Source organism: Salmo salar, chromosome 20 (assembly GCF_965601325.2).
Source record: "Salmo salar chromosome 20, fSalSal1, whole genome shotgun sequence".
Classification (NCBI taxonomy): domain Eukaryota; kingdom Metazoa; phylum Chordata; class Actinopteri; order Salmoniformes; family Salmonidae; genus Salmo; species Salmo salar.
Window position 1 is genome coordinate 28498349 of NC_138310.1, and position 24680 is coordinate 28523028.

The following is a 24680-nucleotide window of genomic DNA, read 5'->3' on the forward strand; positions in this document are numbered from 1 at the left end:
TAAAATGAAAGCGAGGCTGAGGTGGGTACCCCCGGAAGTCGCTAGTCAAAACAACAATGCACTGGATTTATATCGATACATGGGCAGATGTTAGACTTTTTAAAATGTATTTTTAATTTAACTAGGCAAGTTAGTTAAGAACAAATTCTTATTTACAATGACGGCCAACCCCTAACGACGCTGGGACAATTGTGCGCCGCCCTATGGGACTTCCAATCACGGCCGGTTGTGATACAGCCTGTAACGTTAATCGAAACAGGGTCTGTAGTGACACCTCTAGCACTGAGATGCAGTGCCTTAGATCGCTGCGCTACTCGGGAGCCCTGTCTGCCCAAGGCAGTCAAACTAAGAGGTTACTGTAACTGGATCGAGGGTTACATTCACGATGTACAAGGTAAGATTATGTATTTGTACTTTTTTTTGCAGCTAGCTAGGTAGCTAACGTAACTTTGTAGGTTGAAAAAGGTGTAAAGTTGTTATTTTACATCGCTTATTTGACCATATTACTGAATGTTTTCAGCTATTCCTACATACAACATTTGTAGTTAAGTATTTAGTTAATGTTTCCTGTTGTTGTGCTTGCCATCTTGGTATAAGTATGGTTTCAGTCAGGAGGAGTGAGGCAGGCAGGTGTAGTTTGACAGCAATGTCACACATTGCCCTCACATTATTCGTACATAATTCAGGTAGATGCGGGTCAGTTAGGAAAGTAGGTGTCAATTGAGTAATTCTGTTTCTATCTGCAAATTAGGATAATATTACTTTAGGAACAAACGGATATTCGCTTGGATGCACGACTCTAATGGTAAGTGTGGAGGTATCAGTGTTGCCAACTAATTTTCAGGATAAGTTGCTAGAGGCAGGTTGATTTGTTGCTAAATGACGTTGTGATGTCATTACGTTGAATACACAATAACGTTACAGAAATTGACTGGCCATCTCGGATTTGTTCAGGTCCAGACTCCCACTCTTTTCTGTACTTCTGGCTGTACAATTTTGATTGAGACATGTTGATTGATGTTGTACGTTCTGTTCAAGATCAAACATTCATGACCAACTATATTTATTGGGTTTGGCTCGTCGAACCCGTACTACTGCTGCCGCAGTCAGCCAACAATGATTTGCAATGTACTGAAATTGCTGCTGGCCTGCTGCTGACGTCGCTTACAATGCACTTTTGCAGCCAGGCACGTGTGTTGTGACTAAGTGTGTGACAGAGAAAATCGTTTTTGTGTCATTTAGAGGGAAAATACGAGCATTTTAGCATTTGAGTCACTTTTCAAAAGTTCCAAATAAATGTTTTAAAGTAGCTTAATTTGTTGCTAGGTGCTGTTTGGAGAAAAAAAAAGTTGCCAGGGTAGTCTGCTAAATCTAGCAACAAAATTGTTAAATTGGCATCACTGTGTTTGTTTGACGATATCCGATCCTCGTTTGCTAAGTCAAACGACACCGCTGGTCCTGCTCACACTGCCCTACCCTGTGCTTTGACCTCTTTCTCCCCTCTCTCTCCAGATGAAATCTCGCGTCTTGTGACGGCCGGCCGCCCAACAACCTGCCCACTTGACCCTATCCCCTCCTCTCTTCTCCAGACCATTTCCGGAGACCTTCTCCCCTTCCTCACCTCGCTCATCAACTCATCCTTGACCGCTGGCTACGTCCCTTCCGTCTTCAAGAGAGCGAGAGTTGCACCCCTTCTGAAAAAACCTACACTCGATCCCTCCGATGTCAACAACTACAGACCAGTATCCCTTCTTTCTTTTCTCTCCAAAACTCTTGAACGTGCCGTCCTTGGCCAGCTCTCCTGCTATCTCTCTCAGAATGACCTTCTTGATCCTAATCAGTCAGGTTTCAAGACTGGGCATTCAACTGAGACTGCTCTTCTCTGTGTCACGGAGGCTCTCCGCACTGCTAAAGCTAACTCTCTCTCCTCTGCTCTCATACTTCTAGACCTATCTGCTGCCTTTGATACTGTGAACCATCAGATCCTCCTCTCCACCCTCTCCGAGTTGGGCATCTCCGGCGCGGCCCACGCTTGGATTGCGTCCTACCTGACAGGTCGCTCCTACCAGGTGGCGTGGCGAGAATCTGACTCCGCACCATGCGCTCTCACCACTGGTGTCCCCCAGGGCTCTGTTCTAGGCCCTCTCCTATTCTCGCTATACACCAAGTCACTTGGCTCTGTCATATCCTCACATGGTCTCTCCTATCATTGCTATGCAGACGACACACAATTAATCTTCTCCTTTCCCCCTTCTGATAAGCAGGCGGCGAATCGCATCTCTGCATGTCTGTCAGACATATCAGTGTGGATGACGGATCACCAGCTCAAGCTGAACCTCGGCAAGACGGAGCTGCTCTTCCTCCCGGGGAAGGACTGCCCGTTCCATGATCTCGCCATCACGGTTGACAACTCCCTTGTGTCCTCCTCCCAGAGTGCTAAGAACCTTGGCGTGATCCTGGACAACACCCTGTCGTTCTCCACTAACATCAAGGCGGTGACCCGATCCTGTAGGTTCATGCTCTACAACATTCGCAGAGTACGACCCTGCCTCACACAGGAAGCGGCGCAGGTCCTAATCCAGGCACTTGTCATCTCCCGTCTGGATTACTGCAACTCGCTGTTGGCTGGGCTCCCTGCCTGTGCCATTAAACCCCTACAACTCATCCAGAACGCCGCAGCCCGTCTGGTGTTCAACCTTCCCAAGTTCTCTCACGTCACCCCGCTCCTCCGCTCTCTCCACTGGCTTCCAGTTGAAGCTCGCATCCGCTACAAGACCATGGTGATTGCCTACGGAGCTGTGAAGGGAACGGCACCTCCATACCTTCAGGCTCTGATCAGGCCCTACACCCAAACAAGGGCACTGCGTTCATCCACCACTGGCCTGCTGGCCCCCCTACCTCTGAGGAAGCACAGTTCCCGCTCAGCCCAGTCAAAACTGTTCGCTGCTCTGGCACCCCAATGGTGGAACAAGCTCCCTCACGACGCCAGGACAGCGGAGTCAATCACCACCTTCCGGAGACACCTGAAACCCCACCTCTTTAAGGAATACCTAGGATAGGATAAAGTAATCCTTCTAACCCCCCCCCCCCCCCCCCCCTTAAAATATTTAGATGCACTATTGTAAAGTGGGTGTTCCACTGGATATCATAAGGTGAATGCACCATTTTGTAAGTCGCTCTGGATAAGAGCGTCTGCTAAATGACTTAAATGTAAATGTAAATGTGTTTTATTCGTGTGCTAGGATTCCATGAACTGCGATCCACAAATGGAAGGTACTATATGTGTTTCAAATTTACCCAATTCCAATTTTCATCTGGAATAATAAAATGGTAATGTAATCCCTTAAATTACATCGCTTTTTAAATTTTGTACAATTTATTTTTACCCCCTTTTTCTCCCCAATTTTGTGGTATCCAATTGTTAGTAGTTACTGTCTTGTCTCATCACTACAGCTCCCGTACGGACTCGGGAGAGGCGACGGTTGAGAGCCATGCGTCCTCCGAAACACAACCCAACCAAGCCGCACTGCTTCTTAACACAGCGCGCATCCAACCCGGAAGCCAGCCGCACCAATGTGTCAGAGGAAACACCATACACCTAGCAACCTGGTCAGCGTGCACTGCGCCCGGCCCGCCACAGGAGTCGCTAGTGCACGATGAGACAAGGATATCCCTGCCGGCCAAACCCTCCCTAACCCGGACGACGCTAGGCCAATTGTGCGCCGCCCCATGGGCCTCCCGGGCGCGGCCGGCTGCGACAGAGCCTGGGCTCAAACCCAGAGTGGCACAGCTACTGCGACCACTGCGCCACCCGGGATGCCACAAATGACATCCCTTTATGTTATTTTCAATTAGATATAATAGACCATAATTGAATAATTTTGACCCCACCAGACAGTTACAATACTTAGCAGTATTTTCTTCAAACCCCTCACTAGTGAAAATCCATAAATCTATGCAATAACCAAACCTTAATTTCAGGCAAGTAGCCTTTTTTTTGCATTGTTTTGGGTTCTGCTTTGATTTAGCCTAAGTTAATGCATTATGGAATTGTATGGACAATCCATATCTGTTCTTTGTGTGTCCCTTATGGAAGGTTCTAGTAGTTGAAACGCGTTGCAGTTGTTCGTCCTGATGTTCTAGGCTGACTGCACCCATATGTATTATTTTGTAAATATATTCTGTTAATAGTTAACTAAAGTTTGTCGCAACATCCCGACCGCCTACTCTTCTTCTTTCTTTGGATTACCTGCCATTTAGGAGTAAACCTTCCCACTGCCTTCATCTCACCTTATGGTGTGTTGAAATAAATATTATGTCTAACGTTACTTGTCTAACTTCCCTGGGCTAGGTCCCACCCTAGTCAACAGCCAGTGGAATCGCGTGGCGCGAAATAATGCTATAACTTCAATTTCTCAAACATATGACTATTTTACACCATTTTAAAGACAAGACTCTCGTTAATCTAACCACATTGTCCGATTTCAAAAAGGCTTTACAGCGAAAGCAAAACATTAGATTATGTCAGGAGAGTACCCTGCCAAAAATAATCACACAGCCATTTTCAAAGCAAGCATATATGTCACAAAAACCAAAACCACAGCTAAATGCAGCACTAACCTTTGATGATCTTCATCAGATGACACTCCTAGGACATTATGTTATACAATACATGCATGTTTTGTTCAATCATGTTCATATTTATATCAAAAACCAGCTTTTTACATTAGCATGTGATGTTCAGAACAAGCATACCCACCGAAAACTTCCGGTGAATTTACTAAATTACTCATGATAAACATTGACAAAATGCATAACAATTATTTTAAGAATTATAGATACAGAACTCCTTTATGCAAACGCTATGTCAGATTTTAAAATGGCTTTTCGGCGAAAGCACATTTTGCAATATTCTGAGTACATAGCTCGGCCATCACGGCTAGCTATTTTGACACCCACCAAGTTTGGGACTCACTAAACTCAGAATTACTATTAGAAAAATTGGATTACCTTTGCTGTTCTTCGTCAGAATGCACTCCCAGGACTTCTACTTCAACAACAAATGTTGTTTTGGTTCGAAATAATCCATAGTTATATTCAAATAGCTCTGTTTTGTTCGTGCGTTCAGGTCACTATCCGAAGGGTGATGCGCATTTCGTGACAAAAGATTTCAAAATATTCCATTACCGTACTTAGAAGCATGTCAAACGCTGTTTAAAATCAATTTTTATGCGATTTTTCTCGTAAAATAGCGATAATATTCCAACCGGGCAACGTTGTATTCATTCAAAGGCTGAAAGAAAAAAATTGAGAATTCTCGTGAACGCGCATCTCCAGTGTCACTGTCCCCAGGCTGACCACTCACAAATTCTCCTGCTGTTCTTCGCCCAGAGACAGCAGACACCCCATTCCACTTTCTGGCGGCTTTAGAGAGCCAATGAGAGCCTTAGAAAGTGTCACGTTACAGCACATATGCTGTATTTTCGATAGAGATGCAACAGAAGGACAACAAATTGTCAGACAGGGCACTTCCTGTATGGAATCTTCTCAGGTTTTGGCCTGCCATATGATTTCTGTTATACTCACAGAAACCATTCAAACAGTTTTAGAAACTTCAGAGTGTTTTCTATCCAAATATACTAATAATATGCAAATATTTGACTCTGGGCCCGAGTAGCAGGCAGTTTACTCTGGGCACGCTTTTCATCCGAACGTCAAAATACTGCCCCTTATCCCAAACAGGTTAAAGTTGGTTGCCAACCGCCATATAAAATCCTCAGAAGAAGAAGAAGGTGGAAAGGTGATACCCTGGTGCCATGGTAATAATAAATCATGGTGTATAGTTTATTCAGTGATGTACAGGACTGGACTTTGAAATGTTTGTAATTCCAGTTACATGATTGAAGCTTAAAATATGTCTATAATTGAAGTTAGCCTATTTGATTGAAGCTTGAGCTTTTTAATGAACTGTGAAATTATTGACGCTGGAGACATGTATTTTGATAATTAAATAGTCTTGTTTGAAAAGCATTTGTCATGGTATTCTTCTCAGGTAGAACAGTATATCAATCTATTGTACATCACAGAAATACAGGGTTCTCCCTTAAGCATTACAGTGGCTGTGTACATTGAGGGTTAGACAAATGGATAAATGCTTACAATAAACAATTCTTCATTCATTCCCATATAGTGGAAGTGGGTAGGGCCACAAGATAAGTGTTCTTTAAAAAAGTAGCCCTTGGAAAGTTGAGTACAGCACATACAAACCACAGCTGGTTAACTGAACTGGCGAGTGTCAGGGGGATCACGCTATCAAATATGTCTTCTAAGCCTGGCAATCAGCTTTCAGGGTGTCAGTCTTTAACCCCAGTGTACAACATGATGAACCTGGGATCACACTGGAAACTGAATGGTTGACTTCTTCGTGAGTCATTCTCCTTTGCCAGCCAATCTATTTCATCACGCACTGCCTCCAGCTGCTCTTCTGTAGGAAGGGGCTTCTGTGTAATCATGCTTTGGGAATAGCAGCTCTGCAACCTGGTTGGAACTGAAGATAAGCTGTCACGATATTTGTGAACTTGTATTTTCTGGTAATGTAAAAGAAGTGGGGATAATGTAGGATAATTAGCCTAATATTATAACAGAGATCGGCAGGTGTAAAATAGTTTACCATTTTTTAAATGTCAGTCAATGTGAACAATTCAGAATATTCATTACTGTAACAAAACATGAACTACAGAAATACTCACCATGGATCACCAACTAACTCCGCAGTGGGCTCATCTGTCTATCTTTTCAGCATTGACAGGGGCACTGTAAAAAGTGAAAGCAAATGTAACTATAATGATAGTGTAATTTCATAATCATTAGCATTTTAAACTAGTAGCTCAATTTAACTTACATTAACATTATACTTCTAAGAGGCCTCCTGGAATTGTCTGTTACTACACAAAAACAAAAATAGCCCTGTCAGGGTCCTCATCCAGCTGCCCTCGGCAAAGGGTTTAGAGCACACTTGTGTTTTACATTATATAAAATCATGAATACAGTGCATTCGGGAAAGTATTCAGACCCCTTCCCTTTTCCCACATTTTGTTACGTTACAGCCTTAGTCTAAAATGTATTAAATATATGTTTTTCCTCATCAATCTACACACAATACCCCATAATGACAAAGCGAAAACTGGTTTGAAGATTTTGCTTTTAAAAAAAAATTAAAAAAAATAGAAACACCTTATTTACATAAGTATTCAGACCCTTTGCTATGAGACTCAAAATTGAGCTCAGGTGCATCCTGTTTCCATTGATCATACTTGAGATGTTTCCACAACTTAATTTGAGTCCACCTGTGGTAAATTGAATTGATTGGATATGATTTGGAAAGGCACACACCTTTCTAAATAAAGGTCCCACAGTTGACAGTGCATGTCTGAGCAAAAACCAAGCCATGAGGTTGAAGGAATTGTAAGTAGAGCTCCGAGACAGGATTGTGTCAAGGCACAGATATGGGGAAGGGTACCAAAACATTTCTGCAGCATTGAAGGTCCCCAAGAACACAGTGGCCTCCGTCATTCTTAAATGGAAGACATTTGGAACCACCAAGTCTCTTCCTAGAGCTGGCTGCCTGGCCAAACTAAGCAACCGGGGGAGAGGGGCCTCGGTCAGGGAGGTGACCAAGAACCCGATGGTCACTCTGCCAGAGGAGCTCTAGAGTTCTAGAGGGACTGGGAGACTAGTCAGGATCAAGGGAAAGATGAGCGGAGAAAAGTACAGAGAGATCCTTGATGAAAACCTGCTCCAGAGCGCATAGGACCTCAGACTGGAGGGAAGGTTCACCTTCCAACAGGACAACGATCCTAAGCACACAGCCAAGACAACGCAGGAGTGGCTTTGGGACAAGTCTCTTAATGTCCTTGAGTGGCCTGGACTTTAACCCGATTGATCTCTGGAGAGACCTGAAAATAGCTGTGCAGGGATGCTCTTCCTCCAACCTGACAGAGCTTGAGAGGATCTGCAGAGAAGAATGGGACAAACTCCCCAAAAACAGGTGTGCCAAGCTTGTAGTGTCATACCCAAGAAGACTCTAGGCTGTAATCGCTGCCAAAGGTGCTTCAACAAAGTACTAAGTAAAGGGTCTGAATACTTACGTAAATGTGAGTTTATTTATACATCTTTTTTTATACATTTACAAAGAAATCTAAAAAACTGTTTTTGCTTTGTCATTACGGGGTATTGTGTGTGGATTGAGGGGGGGAAAAACAATTTAATCAATTTTAGAACAAGGCTGAAACTTAACAAAATTTGGAAAAAGTGAAAGGGTCTAAATACTTTCCAAATGCACTGTATGTCAAACTTTTAGAATATATTTACCAAGTTACATTATGTGCTTTGGACATACACTACATGGCCAAGAGTATGTCGACACCCAATGCATAAACGGTTCTGTGTTTCCAAATTTGTGGCAACAGTTTGCGGAAGGCTCTTTACTGTTTCTGAGTTTATGGAATAAGCTATTTTCGCTTTAAGTTGACTTAAATGGTGCAGATCTCAGTTCCTTAACGCTTACGTTCACTGCTCCTACATTTTGACTCATCCTACTACAGTTTATACTTTTATATAATCTTTGTTGTTTTGTCTTTGTGTCACGTCCTGACCAGCAGATGGAGCTAGTGTTTTAGTTTTGGTCAGGACGTGGCATGTTTGTGTTGGGTATGTTTGTATTGTTGATTGGGACTTCCAATTGAAGGCAGGTGTGTTGAGTTGCCTTTGATTGGAAGTCCTATATAGGTGTGTGTGTTTTTCTTTGGGGTTGTGGGTGGTTGTTTTGCACTGCGTTTTTTAGCCTGCAAACTGTTGCTGCTGTCGCGTTTATTGTTTCCTGTGGATGCTTTACTCCTGTTGTTGGGTAATTAAAAAATGAGTATTCACATACCTGCTGCGCCTTGGTTCATTTCAGAAGACAGCCGTTACAGAACCACCCACCAAAGGACCAAGCAGCAGAAGAGGAGGAAGCCACAGGAGAGAAAAAGGGAGGAATGGACATGGGAGGACGTCCTGGACGGCAAGGGAGCCTACACCTGGGAAGAGATCCTGGCCGGAAGGGATCGCCTCCCATGGGAACAGGTGGAGGCACTCAGGAGAGCGGAGGCAGCTGGACAGAGGAACCATCGGGAACGTTACGCTGGAACACGGTTGGCTAGGAAACCCGAGAGGCAGCCCCAAGATTTTTTTTGGGGGGGGCACACGGGTAGCTTGGCCAGGCCAGGGAAGAGCCGTAAGCCAGCTACCCCTGACTACAGGGAGGTGCAATTGAGGTGGAGGGCGCCATGTTACGCTGTGGTACGCACCATCTCACCTATACGGACGCACAGCCCAGTTCGCCCAGTACCAGCGCCCCGCAGGTGCCAGGGCAAGGGGAGCATCGAGCCGGAAGGGGTGACGCCAACCCTGCACTCAAGACCGCCAGTGCGCCCTTTCGGTCCGGTGTTTCCCGCTAGACGCACTAGCATGGAGGTGCGTGTCTCCAGGCTGGCACATCCAATACCAGCCCCACGCATTAGGAGTCTAGTGTGTCAGCCCATCCTCTCCAGTCAACAGTCACCCGAGCTGCCCGCCAGTCAACAGTCACCCGAGCTGCCCGCCAGTCAACAGTCACCCGAGCTGCCCGCCAGTCAACAGTCGTCAGAGCTGCCCGCCAGTCAACAGTCGCCAGAGCTGCCCGCCAGTCAACAGTCGCCAGAGCGCCCGCCAGCACTGCCCTGAGAGCTGCCAGCCAGCCGGCGCAGAGCTGCCCGCCGCCGTCGCAGAGCTGCCAGCCAGCCGCGCCAGAGCTGCCCTCCGCAACGTCGCCAGAGCGGCCAGACTGCCCTGAAATGCCAGAGCGGCCTGCCTGTCCCCCGGCCCAGCCCGAGGGGCCATGCCTGCCCCCCGGCCCAGCCCGAGGGGCCATCCTGTCCCCCGGCCCAGCCCGAGGGGCCATCCTGTCCCCCGGCCCAGCCCGAGGGGCCATCCTGTCCCCCGGCCCAGCCCGAGGGGCCCTCCTGTCCCCCGGCCCAGCCCGCCCAGCCCGAGGGGCCCTCCTGTCCCCCGGCCCAGCCCGAGGGGCCCTCCTGTCCCCCGGTCCAGCCCGAGGGGCCCTCCTGTCCCCCGGTCCAGCCCGAGTGGCCCGTCGGCCCGGCGCAGCTATCGGCGCCATCAAAGTGGGCGACGCCGAAGGTGGAGCGAGGTCCACGGCCTGCACCTGAGCCACCTCCAGGATAGGTGGGTTGGGGAGGGAGGGTGTAGCACAGTGCCGTCGGTGACGGCAGCCACCCTCCCTTCCCTCCCTTATTGTTTAGGGGTTATTGTTAATGGGTTTTTTGTTGGTGTTTTTCTGTTGGTAGGTGCATTCCGGGGTCTGCACCTTGAGGGGGGGGGGGGGTACTGTCACGTCCTGACCAGCAGATGGAGCTAGTGTTTTAGTTTTGGTCAGGACGTGGCATGTTTGTGTTGGGTATGTTTGTATTGTTGATTGGGACTTCCAATTGAAGGCAGGTGTGTTGAGTTGCCTTTGATTGGAAGTCCTATATAGGTGTGTGTGTTTTTCTTTGGGGTTGTGGGTGGTTGTTTTGCACTGCGTTTTTTTAGCCTGCAAACTGTTGCTGCTGTCGCGTTTATTGTTTCCTGTGGATGCTTTACTCCTGTTGTTGGGTAATTAAAAAATGAGTATTCACATACCTGCTGCGCCTTGGTTCATTTCAGAAGACAGCTGTTACACTTTGTCTATAGTTTCTCTTAATGCTAGGCGGTTACTAAACAATGTGAAGCGCATGGCCTTATTTTTATTTGCTAAACAATTTCGAAAATATTTTTTCAAGAGTCTCACTCAATTTCAGCTGATGCCAACTTCTGGAGGTCACAGTGGGGCAACGATATTTGGCTTTCCCATGGATCTGAACGCTCCGCTGGTGTCACTACAATGAAAAATACTATTGGTGGTAATATTCTACACTCGGAATGTGACCCCTTTGGTCACTTTATTTGTCTTGTGATCAGTTACAATGGCATTACGCTCATTACTGTAAACTTCGACGGGTACAACACCAAACATGAGAATGATGAGTTGCTTGAATCTATAGAGAAACATACTTCATTGGTTATCCAAATTCATTATAATTGATAGGAGGGGACTTTAATATTACTATAGATAATTCAACTGATAGATGGCCCCCAGGTAGGTCAACCAATCAGAATTTGGGTTTAATGCTTTTTATGGAAAAGTTTGATCTTACTGATATATGGAGAGAGAGGTTTCCGGCCGACAGATCGTTCACTTGGAGTAACAAAACAGGTTCCAGACAATCCAGAATAGATTTTTGGCTTATATCCAAATGTATTGATAGTGAGTGTGTTACTACAAATATTTGTACTACTCCCCTCACAGACCATAGGGCCATTTACATTGATATCAAAATATTTACCCCTGATACTAACCTTGGTAGAGCATCCTACTGGAAGCTAAATAGTTTGTTATTAAATAATGATATAGTTACATTTGAGGTTAAAGATCTGCTTTCACACTTTTGGGAAAGGGCTTGTGAAGAAAAATCTTATTGCAAGAACTGGGAGCTCTTTAAATTTGAGGTGTCCAAATACCTTAGAAAATATGGTAGTAATTTTGCTAAGACCAGAAGAACTGAGGAGGAAAAGGTGATCATTAAGGTAACTTCCCTTTCTCAGAGGTCCCCAGCCGGCCCCTCGGGGGAGGAGAAGATGGAACTGATTGAGTTACAAAATAAACTGGATCATATATATAGATTAAATAAACTGGATAATATATATAGATTAAAAGCAGAAGGAGCCTTTATTATATCTAGGAAAAAAATGGATTGAGGAGGGAGAACAGAATTCATCCTATTCCTTTAGACTTGAGAAATTTCACTCTACAAATAACACTATCCATAAGTTAAACATTGATGTTATTACAGATGACCAAAAATGAATCGCTAAATACTGTAGCAATTTTTACAGAAAATTGTATAGCTCTACGTACTGTCAGGAAACCACAGATACGTTTTTTTGACTCACTGAATAATGTTCACCCTATCAGTGATATAGAATCTAAACAGTATGATGAACCCATCAAAGTTGAAGAGATATAGAGTCTATCAAACATCTAAAGAACAATAAATCACCAGGTGTTGATGGAATTACATCAGAATTTTACAAATTATTTTCTGAACAAGTAGCTCCCTTCCTATTTGAAGTCTTTTTAGAGAGTATAAAAAACAATGTTCTCCCTCCTACAATGAGTCTGGGTTAATAACACTGATACCTAAGCCTAAAAAAGAAGTGCTGCTCATCGATAACTGCCGTCCAATTTGTCTTCTTAATAATTACTATAAGATATTAGCCTTACTACTTGCAAAAATAATTAAAGAAGTCCTGGATGCAATCATTGATGAAACAGTCTGGCATTATGAGGAACAGACATATTTCTAACAATGTCAGACTAGTATTAGACATACTTGACTACTCAGACCTAATAACCGAGGATAGCTTCATATTATTTTTAGATTTTTATAAGGCATTTGACACAGTAGAGCATCAGTTCCTCTTCCACTCCCTTGAGAGACTTGGCTTTGGGGATTTTTTCTGTAAGGCTATTAAGACTCTCTATACGAATGGTAACAGCTCTATCAAATTGAAATATGGCACCTCACCTAGATTTGAATTAAAGAGAAGAATTAGGCAAGATTGTCCTATCTCTCCGTACCTGTTTTTATTAATCACCCAACTTCTTACAAATTCTTAAAATAATAGTCCTGTACAAGGTATTTCCATAGCTGGTAAAGAAATTATTATAAGCCAGCTGGCTGACGATACTACACTTTTTCTGAAAGACGCTAACCAAATTCCCATATCGATCAATGTGATACAATCCTTTTCCAAAGTGGCTGGTCTATATCTTAACATTAATAAATGTGAACTCGTGGCTGTGAAAGATTGTGTGACACCTTCATATTATGGTATTCCAGTAAAAGAAGAACTTACATAACCATTACCAAGGATCAGAAGTCTAGAGGCTTACTAAATTTTAACCCTCTTATTAAAAAAACCCAGAAGAAGCTAAATCAATGGCTACAGAGGGACTTATCTTTGAAAGGAAGAGTCCCAATAACCAAGGCTGAAGGTATCTCTAGACTAACATATGGCGCTCTATCTTTATATCTTGACTGTAAAATAAGCAAGGAGAGAGACCAGATGCTTTTCAACTTTCTGTGGAAAAACCGTACCCATTACATTAGGAAAACTGTTGTAATGAACACTTATGAGAATGGTGGGCTGAATTTTCTGGACTTTACTACCTTAAATAATACTTTTAAGATCATCTGGATAAAACAATTCTTAAGAAGACCCACTATGTGGAATTGTATTCCTCATCATGTCTTCTCTACTTTTAGTGGCCTTAACTTCATGTTGGTTTGCAATTATAATATTGACAAAGTTCCAGTGAAACCTTCTGCTTTTCATTGGCAGGTTTTCTTGTCACGGTCCTTAATTTATAATCATAATTTTTCTCCACACAGATATTATATATGGAATAATCGGGATATATTGTATAAAAATACTTCTTTGTTTTTAGAATATTGGTTCTGAAATAATATCCTATTGGTGAGCCAACTGGTAAATGCAGAGGGTCTTTTACTTAGTTATAAGGAATTTTTATCACTTTACAAGGTCCCTGTAACACCTAAAGATTTTGCAATTGTTTTAGATGCCATTCCCTCAGTTGTTGCTTTATTATTCAGGAACGTGTCAAGACCTGACCCTCAGAGCCGACCTTCCGTTGACCCTGTTGACTCATCAGTAGGAAAGATTTGTTTCTCTTTTGATCATTCAACAACAGAGCTATATGAACCTTGTTTCAGCAGGATGTTGTATCTATACCTTATGTCATGCCTTATTGGAATGGATTTATTGATAATATCTGTTGGGAAAAAGTTTGGATGTTGCCACACACATACCTACTTGTTAACAAAATTAAGGAAGTTTCCTTTAAAATTATTTATAAATACACTGCTCAAAAAAATAAAGGGAACACTTAAACAACACAATGTAACTCCAAGTCAATCACACTTCTGTGAAATCAAACTGTCCACCTAGGAAGCAACACTGATTGACAATACATTTCACATGCTGTTGTGCAAATGGAATAGACAACAGGTGGAAATTATAGGCAATTAGCAAGACACCCCCAATAAAGGAGTGGTTCTGCAGGTGGGGACCACAGACCACTTCTCAGTTCCTATGCTTCCTGGCTGATGTTTTGGTCACTTTTGAATGCTGGCGGTGCTTTCACTCTAGTGGTAGCATGAGACGGAGTCTACAACCCACACAAGTGGCTCAGGTAGTGCAGCTCATCCAGGATGGCACATCAATGCGAGCTGTGGCAAGAAGGTTTGCTGTGTCTGTCAGCGTAGTGTCCAGAGCATGGAGGCGCTACCAGGAGACAGGCCAGTACATCAGGAGACGTGGAGGAGGCCGTAGGAGGGCAACAACCCAGCAGCAGGACCGCTAGCTCCGCCTTTGTGCAAGGAGGAGCAGGAGAAGCACTGCCAGAGCCCTGCAAAATGACCTCCAGCAGGCCACAAATGTGCATGTGTCTGCTCAAACGGTCAGAAACAGACTCCATGAGGGTGGTATGAGGGCCCGACGTCTACAGGTGGGGGTTGTGCTTACAGCCCAACACCGTGCAGGACGTTTGGCATTTGCCAGAGAACACCAAGATTGGCAAATTTGCCACTGGCGCCCTGTGCTCTTCACAGATGAAAGCAGGTTCACACTGAGCACGTGACAGACGTGACAGAGTCTAGAGACACCGTGGAGAACGTTCTGCTGGCTGCAACATCCTCCAGCATGACCGGTTTGGCGGTGGGTCAGTCATGGTGTGGGGTGGCATTTCTTTGGGGGGCCGCACAGCCCTCCATGTGCTCGCCAGAGGTAGCCTGACTGCCATTAGGTACCGAGATGAGATTCTCAGACCCCGTGTGAGACCATATGCTGGTGCGGTTGGCCCTGGGTTCCTCCTAATGCAAGACAATGCTATACCTCATGTGGCTGGAGTGTGTCAGCAGTTCCTGCAAGAGGAAGGCATTGATGCTATGGACTGGCCCGCCCGTTCCCCAGACCTGAATCCAATTGAGCACATCTGGGACATCATGTCTCGCTCCATCCACCAACGCCACGTTGCACCACAGACTGTCCAGGAGTTGGCGAATGCTTTAGTCCAGGTCTGGGAGGAGATCCCTCAGGAGACCATCCGCCACCTCATCAGGAGCATGCCCAGGCATTGTAGGGAGGTCATACAGGCACGTGGAGGCCACACACACTACTGAGCCTCATTTTGACTTGTTTTAAGGACATTACATCAAAGTAATCAGCCTGGGCATGTGGTTTTCCACTTTAATTTTGAGTGTGACTCCAAATCCAGACCTCCATGGGTTGATAAATTGGATTTCCATTGATTATTTTTGTGTGATTTTGTTGTCAGCACATTTCATTCAGATCTAGGATGTGTTGTTTAAGTGTTCCCTTTATTTTTTTTGAGCAGTATATTATCCTGCCAACCATTATATGAAGAAGTTTAAGGAAAACATCAACTCAAATTGTTCCTTTTGTAATGACCACCCAGAAACAGTGTTGCATCTTTTTTGGCATTGTATTCATGTAAGAAACTGTGGCAAGACATCAGTAGATTTATAATTGAACACATTTATGAAGATCTGACACTATTATGGAGAGATGTACTGCTTGGATTCTTTACCTACGATAGAAATAAGCTGAAACATTTTATGTAATTCATTTCATTATTCTTTTGGACAAATTTCATATTCACAAATGTAAATTTACAAACAAAACACCACATTTTCTTACCTTACAAAAAAAAATTGAACTGTATTTTAAGACAATTAAATACTCTTGTTAGAATAAGTGTATGTATGTCCCTTAAGGTCCTTGTGTAATGTGATATTGTACCCCCTAGCCCAATTGTCCTTTGTATATTATTTATATATACTTGTGTTCCCACATGTACTTCCTGTATTGAGTTGTTGTTAATTATAAAAAATAAAAATAAGAAGTCTGCGACAAATGACTTCCTGTACAGCTGTGTTTGGTCCGTCAAAAATCCAAAGACTCCCAATTTAAGTTCCACTACATTAGCTCCGAGAGTATGCCGTGGTGCAGACCAGCGACATCTGAAAAGCTTATTCGGGAGTTCCTGTACTCTGGTACCATTGTCAGGTCAGACCTGAATGTTTTACAAGGTCTTTCTTTTCGCGCATTAAATGTGTGATTGTGTCGGGGTTTAGCGAAGTGTAGTCAATGAGCTTGCTCTTTCTTAGTGCGCAGTTCGAACGACGTTTTTAAGTGGCGCACACACAAACGACGCCAAAGCAATCGAGTACTGTTGATCTGACTGCATCAATCTGAAATTAACGAGTTGACGGACTACTTTTATGGGATTACCATACCACCTGTTAGCAAAATTCCAACATGTTTTAGAGAAGTCGTTGTGCGTTGTGTCGTAGTAGAGGATGTCAAAAAGAGCAATCTACAGTAACTAACGTTTATAGGCAGTCTGTCAAGTCGACAGGACTGCCTGTCGTTGGCTGGCGAACATGTCACATGTTCGGCAAATGAAATTCGACTCACATGAACCAGGAATTATCTAGTAAACAGGGTTATTGAGCTAAATTGGCCTCCGCTGCTGCTTTGGATACATTAGAGTTTGTTAGGTATGGACATACAATATATTCAGAGTAACTAAAGGGAAACGCATTTATTGTCCCAACAGTTCAGTCTTTTCTGTGAGACTGTCAATAATATGTATCACTTCGGAATATTTTTCAGGAACAAAATTATGAAAAACTGGGGAGTCATTGGTGGAATAGCGGCTGCCATGGCTGCTGGAGTGTATGTTCTATGGGGTCCAATTACGGACAGCAAGAAAAGGAAGAAAGGTAAACTTGCCTAATGTCTGTGTAGGCAGTTAAAGATGGGATCACTAATGTATGTAGGTGGATGTTTATGAGGGCCATTGACTGTATACTAAAAAAAGTATCCACCATAGGCATGGTACCAGGCCTGCTGAACCTGGGAAACACCTGCTTCATGAACTCTCTACTCCAGGGCCTGGCAGCCTGCCCTTCCTTCGTCAAGTGGCTGGAGGAGTTCACTAGCTGCAAAGGTGTGTCAGAGGGCGAGCCAGAGAAGGACCCTGAACTTTCCACAACTCTCCTGCAGCTTCTCAAAGGTAGTGATGGGCGAAGAAGGATTCAGAATCCCTGTATGCTCAATTGTTAGACTCTATGGTTGCAACCCAAATGGCACCCTATACCCTATGGTGCACTACTTTTGACCAGGGCCCATGTAATGCACTATATAGGGTACCATATGGGATGCACCCTGACAGTACATTCTCTGATTTGCAGCACTGTCAAACGACAACACTGGGGAGGAGGATGTGCTGGATGCAGGGCGTCTGCTGGAGGTCCTCAGACTCTACAGGTGGCACATCAGTTCCTTTGAGGAACAGGTACGTTATCCTTACTTGTTAAGCATTTGGGAGCATTATTTCAGAGCATTCAAGTCAATATTATTGTCTTTAATCTGTTCCCCATAAGATTTCTGCTCCACGTTCAAAACCAAATAAAAGGCAGCCCTTCCAGTCGAAGCTCACATCCACTACAAGACCATGGTACTTTCCAATGGAGCAGCAAGAAATCCCCCTATGGATTTCACATGACTTGGCAGGGGAACAGTCATGGGTGGGCCTGGGAGGGCATAGGACCACCCACTGCGGCGTCAATCAGAAAAAGTTTTATATTACAGACAGAAATACTCTTCAGCACCCCCCCCCCCCCCCCCCCGATTGTGGAGCTCCTGGGCTTGTGTGGTTACACGTGGTCTGTGGTTGTGAGGCCGGTTGGACTTACTGCCAAATTCTCTAAAATGACATTAAAAGCTATAGTTGACTTCTGAAAAACTCAAAAGGAGGTAAAAACAAGTGGAAAGAGGAACTATGGTAGAAATTAACATTAAATTCTCTGGCAACAGTTCTGGTGGACATTCCTGCAGTCAGGATGCCAATTGCACGCTCCCTCAACTTCAGACATCTGGCCTTGTGTTGTGTGACATTTTAGTGGCCTTTTATTGTCCCCAGCACAAAGTGCACCTGTGTAATGATCATGCTTTTTAATCCGTTTCTTGATATGCCACACCTGTCAGGTGGATGGATTATCTTGGCAAAGGAGAAATGCTCACTAATAGAAACAAATGTGTGTACAACATTTTGAGAGAAATAAGCATTTTGTGCATATGGAACATTTCTGGGATTTTTTTTATTTCAGCTCATGAAACACGGAACTAACACTTTACATGTTGCATTTTATATTTTTGTTCAGTCTATGACTGAGATATGTGGTCGTCCTACCTACACTACATGACCAAAAGTATGTGGACACCTGCTCGTCGAACATCTCATTCCAAAATCATGGGCATTATTATGGAGTTGGTTCCCCCATTTGCTGCTATAACAGCCTCCACTCTTCTGGGTAGGCTTTCCACTAAATGTTGGAACATTGCTGCAGGGACTTGCTTCCATTCATCCACAAGAGCTTTAGTGTGGTCGGGCACTGGTGTTGGGCGATTAGGCCTGGCTCGCAGTCGGTGTTGCAATTCATCCCAAAGGTGTTTCGATGGAGTTGAGGTCAGGGCTCGGTGCAGGCCAGTCAAGTTCTTCCACACCAATCTCGACAAACCATTTCTGTATGGACCTCGCTTTGTGCACGGGGGCATTGTCATGCTGAAACAGGAAATGGGCTTCCCCAACTGTTGCCACAAAGTTGGAAGCACAGAACCGTCTAGAATGTCATTGTATGCTGTAGCGTTTAGATTTCCCTTCACTGGAACTAAGGGGCCTAGCCCGAACCATGAAACCAGCCCCAGACCATTATTCCTCCTCCACCAAACTTTACAGTTGGCACTATGCATTGGGGCAGGTAGCGTTCTCCTGGCATCCGCCAAACCCATATTTGTCTGTTGGACTGCCAGGTGGTGAACTAAAGGTAAAGGAGGACTGAGCACGCCCCCATTCTCATCGACGGGGCTTTGCATCCACATCACCAACAAACTATCATGGTCCAAACACACCAAGACAGTTGTGAAGAGGGCACTACAAAGCCTATTCCCCCTCAGGAGACTGAAAAGATTTGGCATGGGTCCTCAGATCCTCAAAAGGTTTTACAGCTACACCATCGAGAGCATCATAACTGGTTGCATCACTGCCTGGTATGGCAACTGCTCGGCCTCCGACCGCAAGGCACTACAGAGGGTAGTGCGTACGGCCCAGAACATCACTGGGGCCAAGCTTCCTGCCATCGAGGACCTCTATACCATTCGGTGTCAGAGGAAGGCCCTAAAAATGGTCAAAGACTCCAGCCACCCTAGTCATAGACTGTTCTCTCTGCTACCGCACGGCAAGCGGTACTGGAGCGCTAAGTCTACGGCCAGAAGGCTTAACATCTTCTACCCCCAAGCCATAAGACTCCTGAACAGCTAATCAAATGGCTACCCAGACTATTTGCATTGTCGTCGTCCCCCTTTTACACTGTTGCTATGCTCTGTTTATTGTCTATGCATAGTCACTTTAACTCTACCTACATGTACAAATTAGCTCGACTAACCGGTACATTAACTCTGTACCGGTACCCCTTGTATTTAGCCTCGCTACTGTTATTTTACGGCTGCTCTTTAATTATATATATTTTTTACTTAACACTTCTTTTTCCCAACTGCTTTGTTGGTTAAGGGCTTGTAAGTAAGCATTTCATCTGTTGTATTCGGCCCATGTGAAGCGTGACTCATCACTCCAATGGCGGCGAGCTTTACACCACTTCAGCCGACGCTTGGCAATGCACATTGTGATCTTAGACTTGTGTGTGGCTGCTCGGCCATGGAAACCCATTTCATGAAGCTCCCCACAAACGGTTATTGTGCTCATGTTTCTTCGAGGCAGTTTGGAACTCAGTAGTGAGTGTTGCAACTTACCAGCACTCGGCGGTCTTTTTCTGTGAGCTTGTGTGTCTTACCACGTTGCAGCTGAGCCTTTGCACCTAGACGTTTCCACTTCATAATAACAGCACTTACAGTTGACCGGGGCAGCTCTAGCAGGGCAGAAATTTGACTAAGCTACCTGTTGGAAAGGTGGCATCCTTTGACAGTGCCATGTTGAAAGTCACTGAGCTCTTCAGTAAGGCCATTCTACTGCCAATGTTTGTCTATGGAGATTGCATGGCTGTGTGCTCAATTTTCTACACCTGTCAGCAACGGTGTGGCTGAAATAACTGAATCCACTAATTTGAAGGGGTATCCACATACACAAGAGTATCTTAAGATGAATGCACTAACTACGTCACTTTGGATAAGAGCGAGTGCTATATGACTAAAATGTAAATATATAAGGTATATTGGTTTAATCTCTCGTCCCTATTTACTTTTCTTAGGATGCCCATGAGCTCTTCCATGTCCTCACCTCTTCCCTGGAGGAGGAGCGAGACCGACAGCCCAAAGTCACCCACCTCTTTGACATTCAGTCCCTTGAGGTAAGTTCTCAATCCCCTTCCTTTAATACTCACAGTCCTGCTAAGCTTTGTTTCTTTCAGCACAGTGTGTTTTTGATGTAAGTTAATTGTATTTTTGCCTTCTGACTTCTGTTCCTTTGTTTTTGGCATCAGAGTCTCCCAGATATAGATGATAAGACCTTAAGCTGCAAGAGTCGAGGTAAGGAGGCAAATAGTGATGTGTGGAATATTTTACAAGAGAAGTAGGTTTTGGGAAAATGGGAAAACTACATTTGCTCTTCCAGGCCCTCTTCATCCTTTACGAAGTCCTTGGAAGTTTCCACATCCTTTCCATGGCCGCCTAACAAGCAATATGGCTTGCAAGCGTTGCGAACAACAGGTGATTAATGTATTTGTTTATTTTTCTTATCACGTGAATATCAGATATTTGGCAGTGTACTGTCATTAAATCAGTGGTTTGTTTGTGCTAATAATTCATTTTCTTGTTCGCAGAGTCCAGTGCGATATGACTCTTTCGACAGCCTCTCCTTATCCATCCCTTCGCCGCAATGGGTAAGCAGAATGGGTGACGGGAGAAAAAATACATGACGGAAACCTTGAAATCATTCAGGTGAAGGTTTTCCTTGTACCACTGGTGGTACAAATATCATTGATGTGTACACCAAGGTAGCTGGAGCAAAATCTTGCACGAGTACAAGTAACCCTGTTCTACAAGACTGTATGTAAAATAATAGCTTGTGAGCTACAGTATATGCAATGTGCTGAGTATATTTCCCTTAGGGCTGGCCTATCTCTTTGGATCACTGTCTCCAGCACTTCATCTCTTCAGAGACCATTAAAGAGGTGGAGTGTGAAAACTGCACCAAGGTACTAGTCTTCACTTGGTTGGTTAAGAAAGAGGAACTGTACTTCTGTGAGCCTATGGGTATGTTATTTTGGAGCTTTAGAATGAACCTTGTTTTGACATCTTCTCTCCCGTCAGCTTCAACAAGGCGCCTTAGTGAATGGGCATGTCCTGGAAAGCCAGAGGACAACCTTCATCAAACAGCTTAAACTGGGAAAGGTAATGGTCTTTCCCACTAACCATGTTTCTATGCAAGTCAAGTCAAAACGTATACACAGAAATTGCTGTGATAGACACAGGAAGTTTCGGCACAATTTTAGAAATGCCGACAGATAATTTGTTCGTTCGACATGGTGGGATCTTTTTGTATTGGTAAAATTAATTATACAAGAAATGGCGGTGGAAACATCCTTTATGCGCAAATATTGATTAGATAACCATCATATCGAAGTAAACTTTGAGTCACACAATAATATGGTGTGTGGTCTTCCCACTACGACTCAGGAAACCATGCAGTTTATTAGACTACGCTGCCCTACTAAGGCAAAACGCCGTAACTACGAATTTGGTCAGAAATGTTTGATCTGTTGTAATGGCCAGGTATATTATCTGATTTAATGTTGGCATTTAGTTTCTTGACACAAGAACGAGCCAGTTGATCCGAATATATTATGGAGTATCAGAAATTCCTGTCTAGACAAAGGGAGTTACTGCATTTTGCCTTTTGTAGTGCAGTGCAGATGAAACAAGTTATGAACTTCACAGGGTGGTGAAAGTGCACGGTGATGAGCTTGATGCTCCTTTCCAATAAATATCCAGGGTCGTATTTTCAGTAGTTGAAAATGCAATGGAAACACATTGGACTTAAGATTTTTATTCGGTACATCAATCAAATATATTTAAAGCCCTTTTTACATCAGCAGATGTCAGAAAGTGCTTATACAGAAACCCAGCCTAAAACACCAAACAGCAAGCAATGCAGATGTAGAAGCACAGTTGGCTAGGAAAAACTCCCTAGAAAGGCAGGAACCTAGGAAAAAACCGACAGAGGAACCAGGCTCTGGGTGGCCAGTCCTCTTCTGGCTGTGCTGAGTGGAGATAAGAGTTTATGGCCATTAAGGCCAAATCGTTCTTCAAGCTGTTCATATATGACCCACAGGGTCAAAAAATAATCGGTGATTATAGAGAGTGCAACAGGTCAGCACCTCAGGAGTAAATGTCAGTTGGCTTTTCATAGCCGAGCATTGAGGTCGAGACAGCAGGTGCGGTAGGGCGGGAGAGAGATGGGGTGAGGGAGGAAACTACATGAAACGTAAGCAAAAAAGTACATTTTGTTTGCACTACATCACGGAATGATTTCTATCTGCAACAAAATGTGCCGATTTTAGAATATTCACATGAAAATCTGTCGCCAATTGGATGGAAACCTGCCTATTGTGACCTACTTGATGATATGTGAAACAATTGCTGTGTACTAAATGGTTTCACTGCTTTACTGGTATCCCCCTGCACACATCACTATCAGATGCATTTGTGTCTGGCTTCAGCATATCCTTGTCCTCAGTTATGTGACATACTGTATACAGGTATATGACGGTGTGTGTTTGTGTGACTCCTCCCTCCAGCTCCCACAGTGTCTCTGTATTCACCTGCAGAGACTGACATGGTCTAATGAGGGTACGCCCATAAAGAGACAGGAACATGTCCAGATCTCAGAGTACCTGTCTATGGACCGCTACAAACACCGAGCAACCGTTCAGAGGCTCCAGCGCATTAACTGTACTCCCAAAACCATTAAAGCAGAGGATTCAGGAGAGGCTGCAGATAAGACCCCTCCCAATGGCAAAGGTACGGTGAAATCACTTTCCTGGGACTAAATGGCTTGTCTTATGACCTCTTATTACCTTTTCAGCTTGAGAGGACTGAGAACGGTCATGATTGTTCTTAGCAGGTTCTTGGAAATTGGCCTTAGATTATTTGGGATTTGTTTGAGGACAGATACTCCAGATTACTCTCATAATGTAATTGTTATTTTACAGACCCTTGAAAGGCCTTGTACAACAGTAAGATCATACTGTATTCTACTTATTTTCAGATATAGAACACCATAACAAGAACAAGCCTCTGTCCAATGGAACCTGTTCGTCTGTCTTTCTCCATTCTCCTGGGTTGAACCCACAGGTCAACCTCACATATGACTACAGGTAAACACAACCTGATCATCTTAAACAGCCTTTTCATATCAATAAAGAGAAGAACCAATTATTCAAAATCAGATAAATTGTCTTGAATTATAGTGTGTACTCTGATAACACTGTTGAATACACCATGTCTCTCCACAGCTCCTCAGAATACCACTTTCAACTGATGGCTGTGTTGGTTCACCATGGTGACATGCACTCAGGACACTTTGTCACTTACCGCCGCTGCCCTCCCTCGCCCCGCAGCCCCTCTCCATTCAGCTCCCAGTGGCTGTGGGTTTCAGATGACTCTGTACGCAAGGCCAGTCTGCAGGAGGTGCTGTCCTCCAACGCCTACCTACTCTTCTATGAGCGGGTGAGACGGCTCCGTCTACTGTTGGAGGAGTAGAGCCCCGGAGCACTGAGACAGACTGGACACCTACTCCCCTGCCAACCCATACCACCACAGCCATGAGTGCCACAGAAAACACCCCTCAGAAGTGTAATTCTCCAGCCCAATGGCTTACCTGTAGGATTGTGCTTTAACAGTACAAAAGATTATGCTGCTCTACTTTGACCTGTCATATTAAAATCATGAATGTACCCCTGGTCTTTTACAGCGATTTAGGAGGCACTGCCTTTTAGATCCCAGAGATTGCCTACCTGTAGGAATGATTGGACTGTTGTCAAAAACATCTCAGAATACTGGTAGTCGTTTCACAAAGATTTGCGTTACTTCAACCAAGATGTTTTACGCTTAATGGGTGTTACTAGATTAGGAAATGTGGAGGTACTTGATATGTAATCACTGTCCTCAGCCATTTCAGTCTGGAAATAATCACTCAATATATTGTAACATGTAGGTTTATTTAAAATAATGCAATGTTTAAATTGACATTGTATATAAGCTGCTGTATATTACATTTTTCTACGTGTGTAACAAATTCAGAATACTGTAATAACGTGCAGGTGGTTTGGATTGTAGTCTAGCTCCACATGTCTGCAGACCAGTTACTTTCGTCTAGAATCATT

At 44.1% G+C, this 24680-nt stretch overlaps 1 protein-coding gene and 1 long non-coding RNA gene across 4 annotated transcripts; both read left to right on the forward strand.

Annotated features, from left to right (window-relative positions):
- Nucleotides 1–17: 17 nt before the first annotated feature.
- On the forward strand, nucleotides 18–6027 carry LOC145862397 (uncharacterized). Its single transcript, XR_014381827.1, has 2 exons — nucleotides 18–394; nucleotides 3454–6027. It is a non-coding gene; the product is annotated as an uncharacterized LOC145862397 (long non-coding RNA).
- Nucleotides 6028–16168: 10141 nt separating this feature from the next.
- Nucleotides 16169–24348, forward strand: usp30 (ubiquitin specific peptidase 30). Of its 3 annotated transcripts, none has more exons than XM_014161167.3 (13): nucleotides 16169–16284; nucleotides 16894–17003; nucleotides 17114–17296; nucleotides 17475–17578; nucleotides 20547–20645; nucleotides 20778–20823; nucleotides 20909–21003; nucleotides 21117–21176; nucleotides 21405–21491; nucleotides 21607–21687; nucleotides 23094–23316; nucleotides 23564–23672; nucleotides 23811–24348. In XM_014161167.3, the coding sequence occupies exons 1-13, from the start codon at nucleotides 16214–16216 to the stop codon at nucleotides 24055–24057; spliced, it is 1515 nt and encodes a 504-aa protein (XP_014016642.1). In that variant the 5' UTR covers nucleotides 16169–16213; the 3' UTR covers nucleotides 24058–24348. The 3 variants fall into 3 exon arrangements, with proteins under 3 accessions (XP_014016642.1, XP_014016644.1, XP_014016643.1); XM_014161169.3 differs by having other exon boundaries at nucleotides 16195–16271; XM_014161168.3 differs by lacking the exon at nucleotides 16169–16284 and adding an exon at nucleotides 16492–16778.
- The last annotated feature ends 332 nt before the right edge of the window (nucleotides 24349–24680 follow it).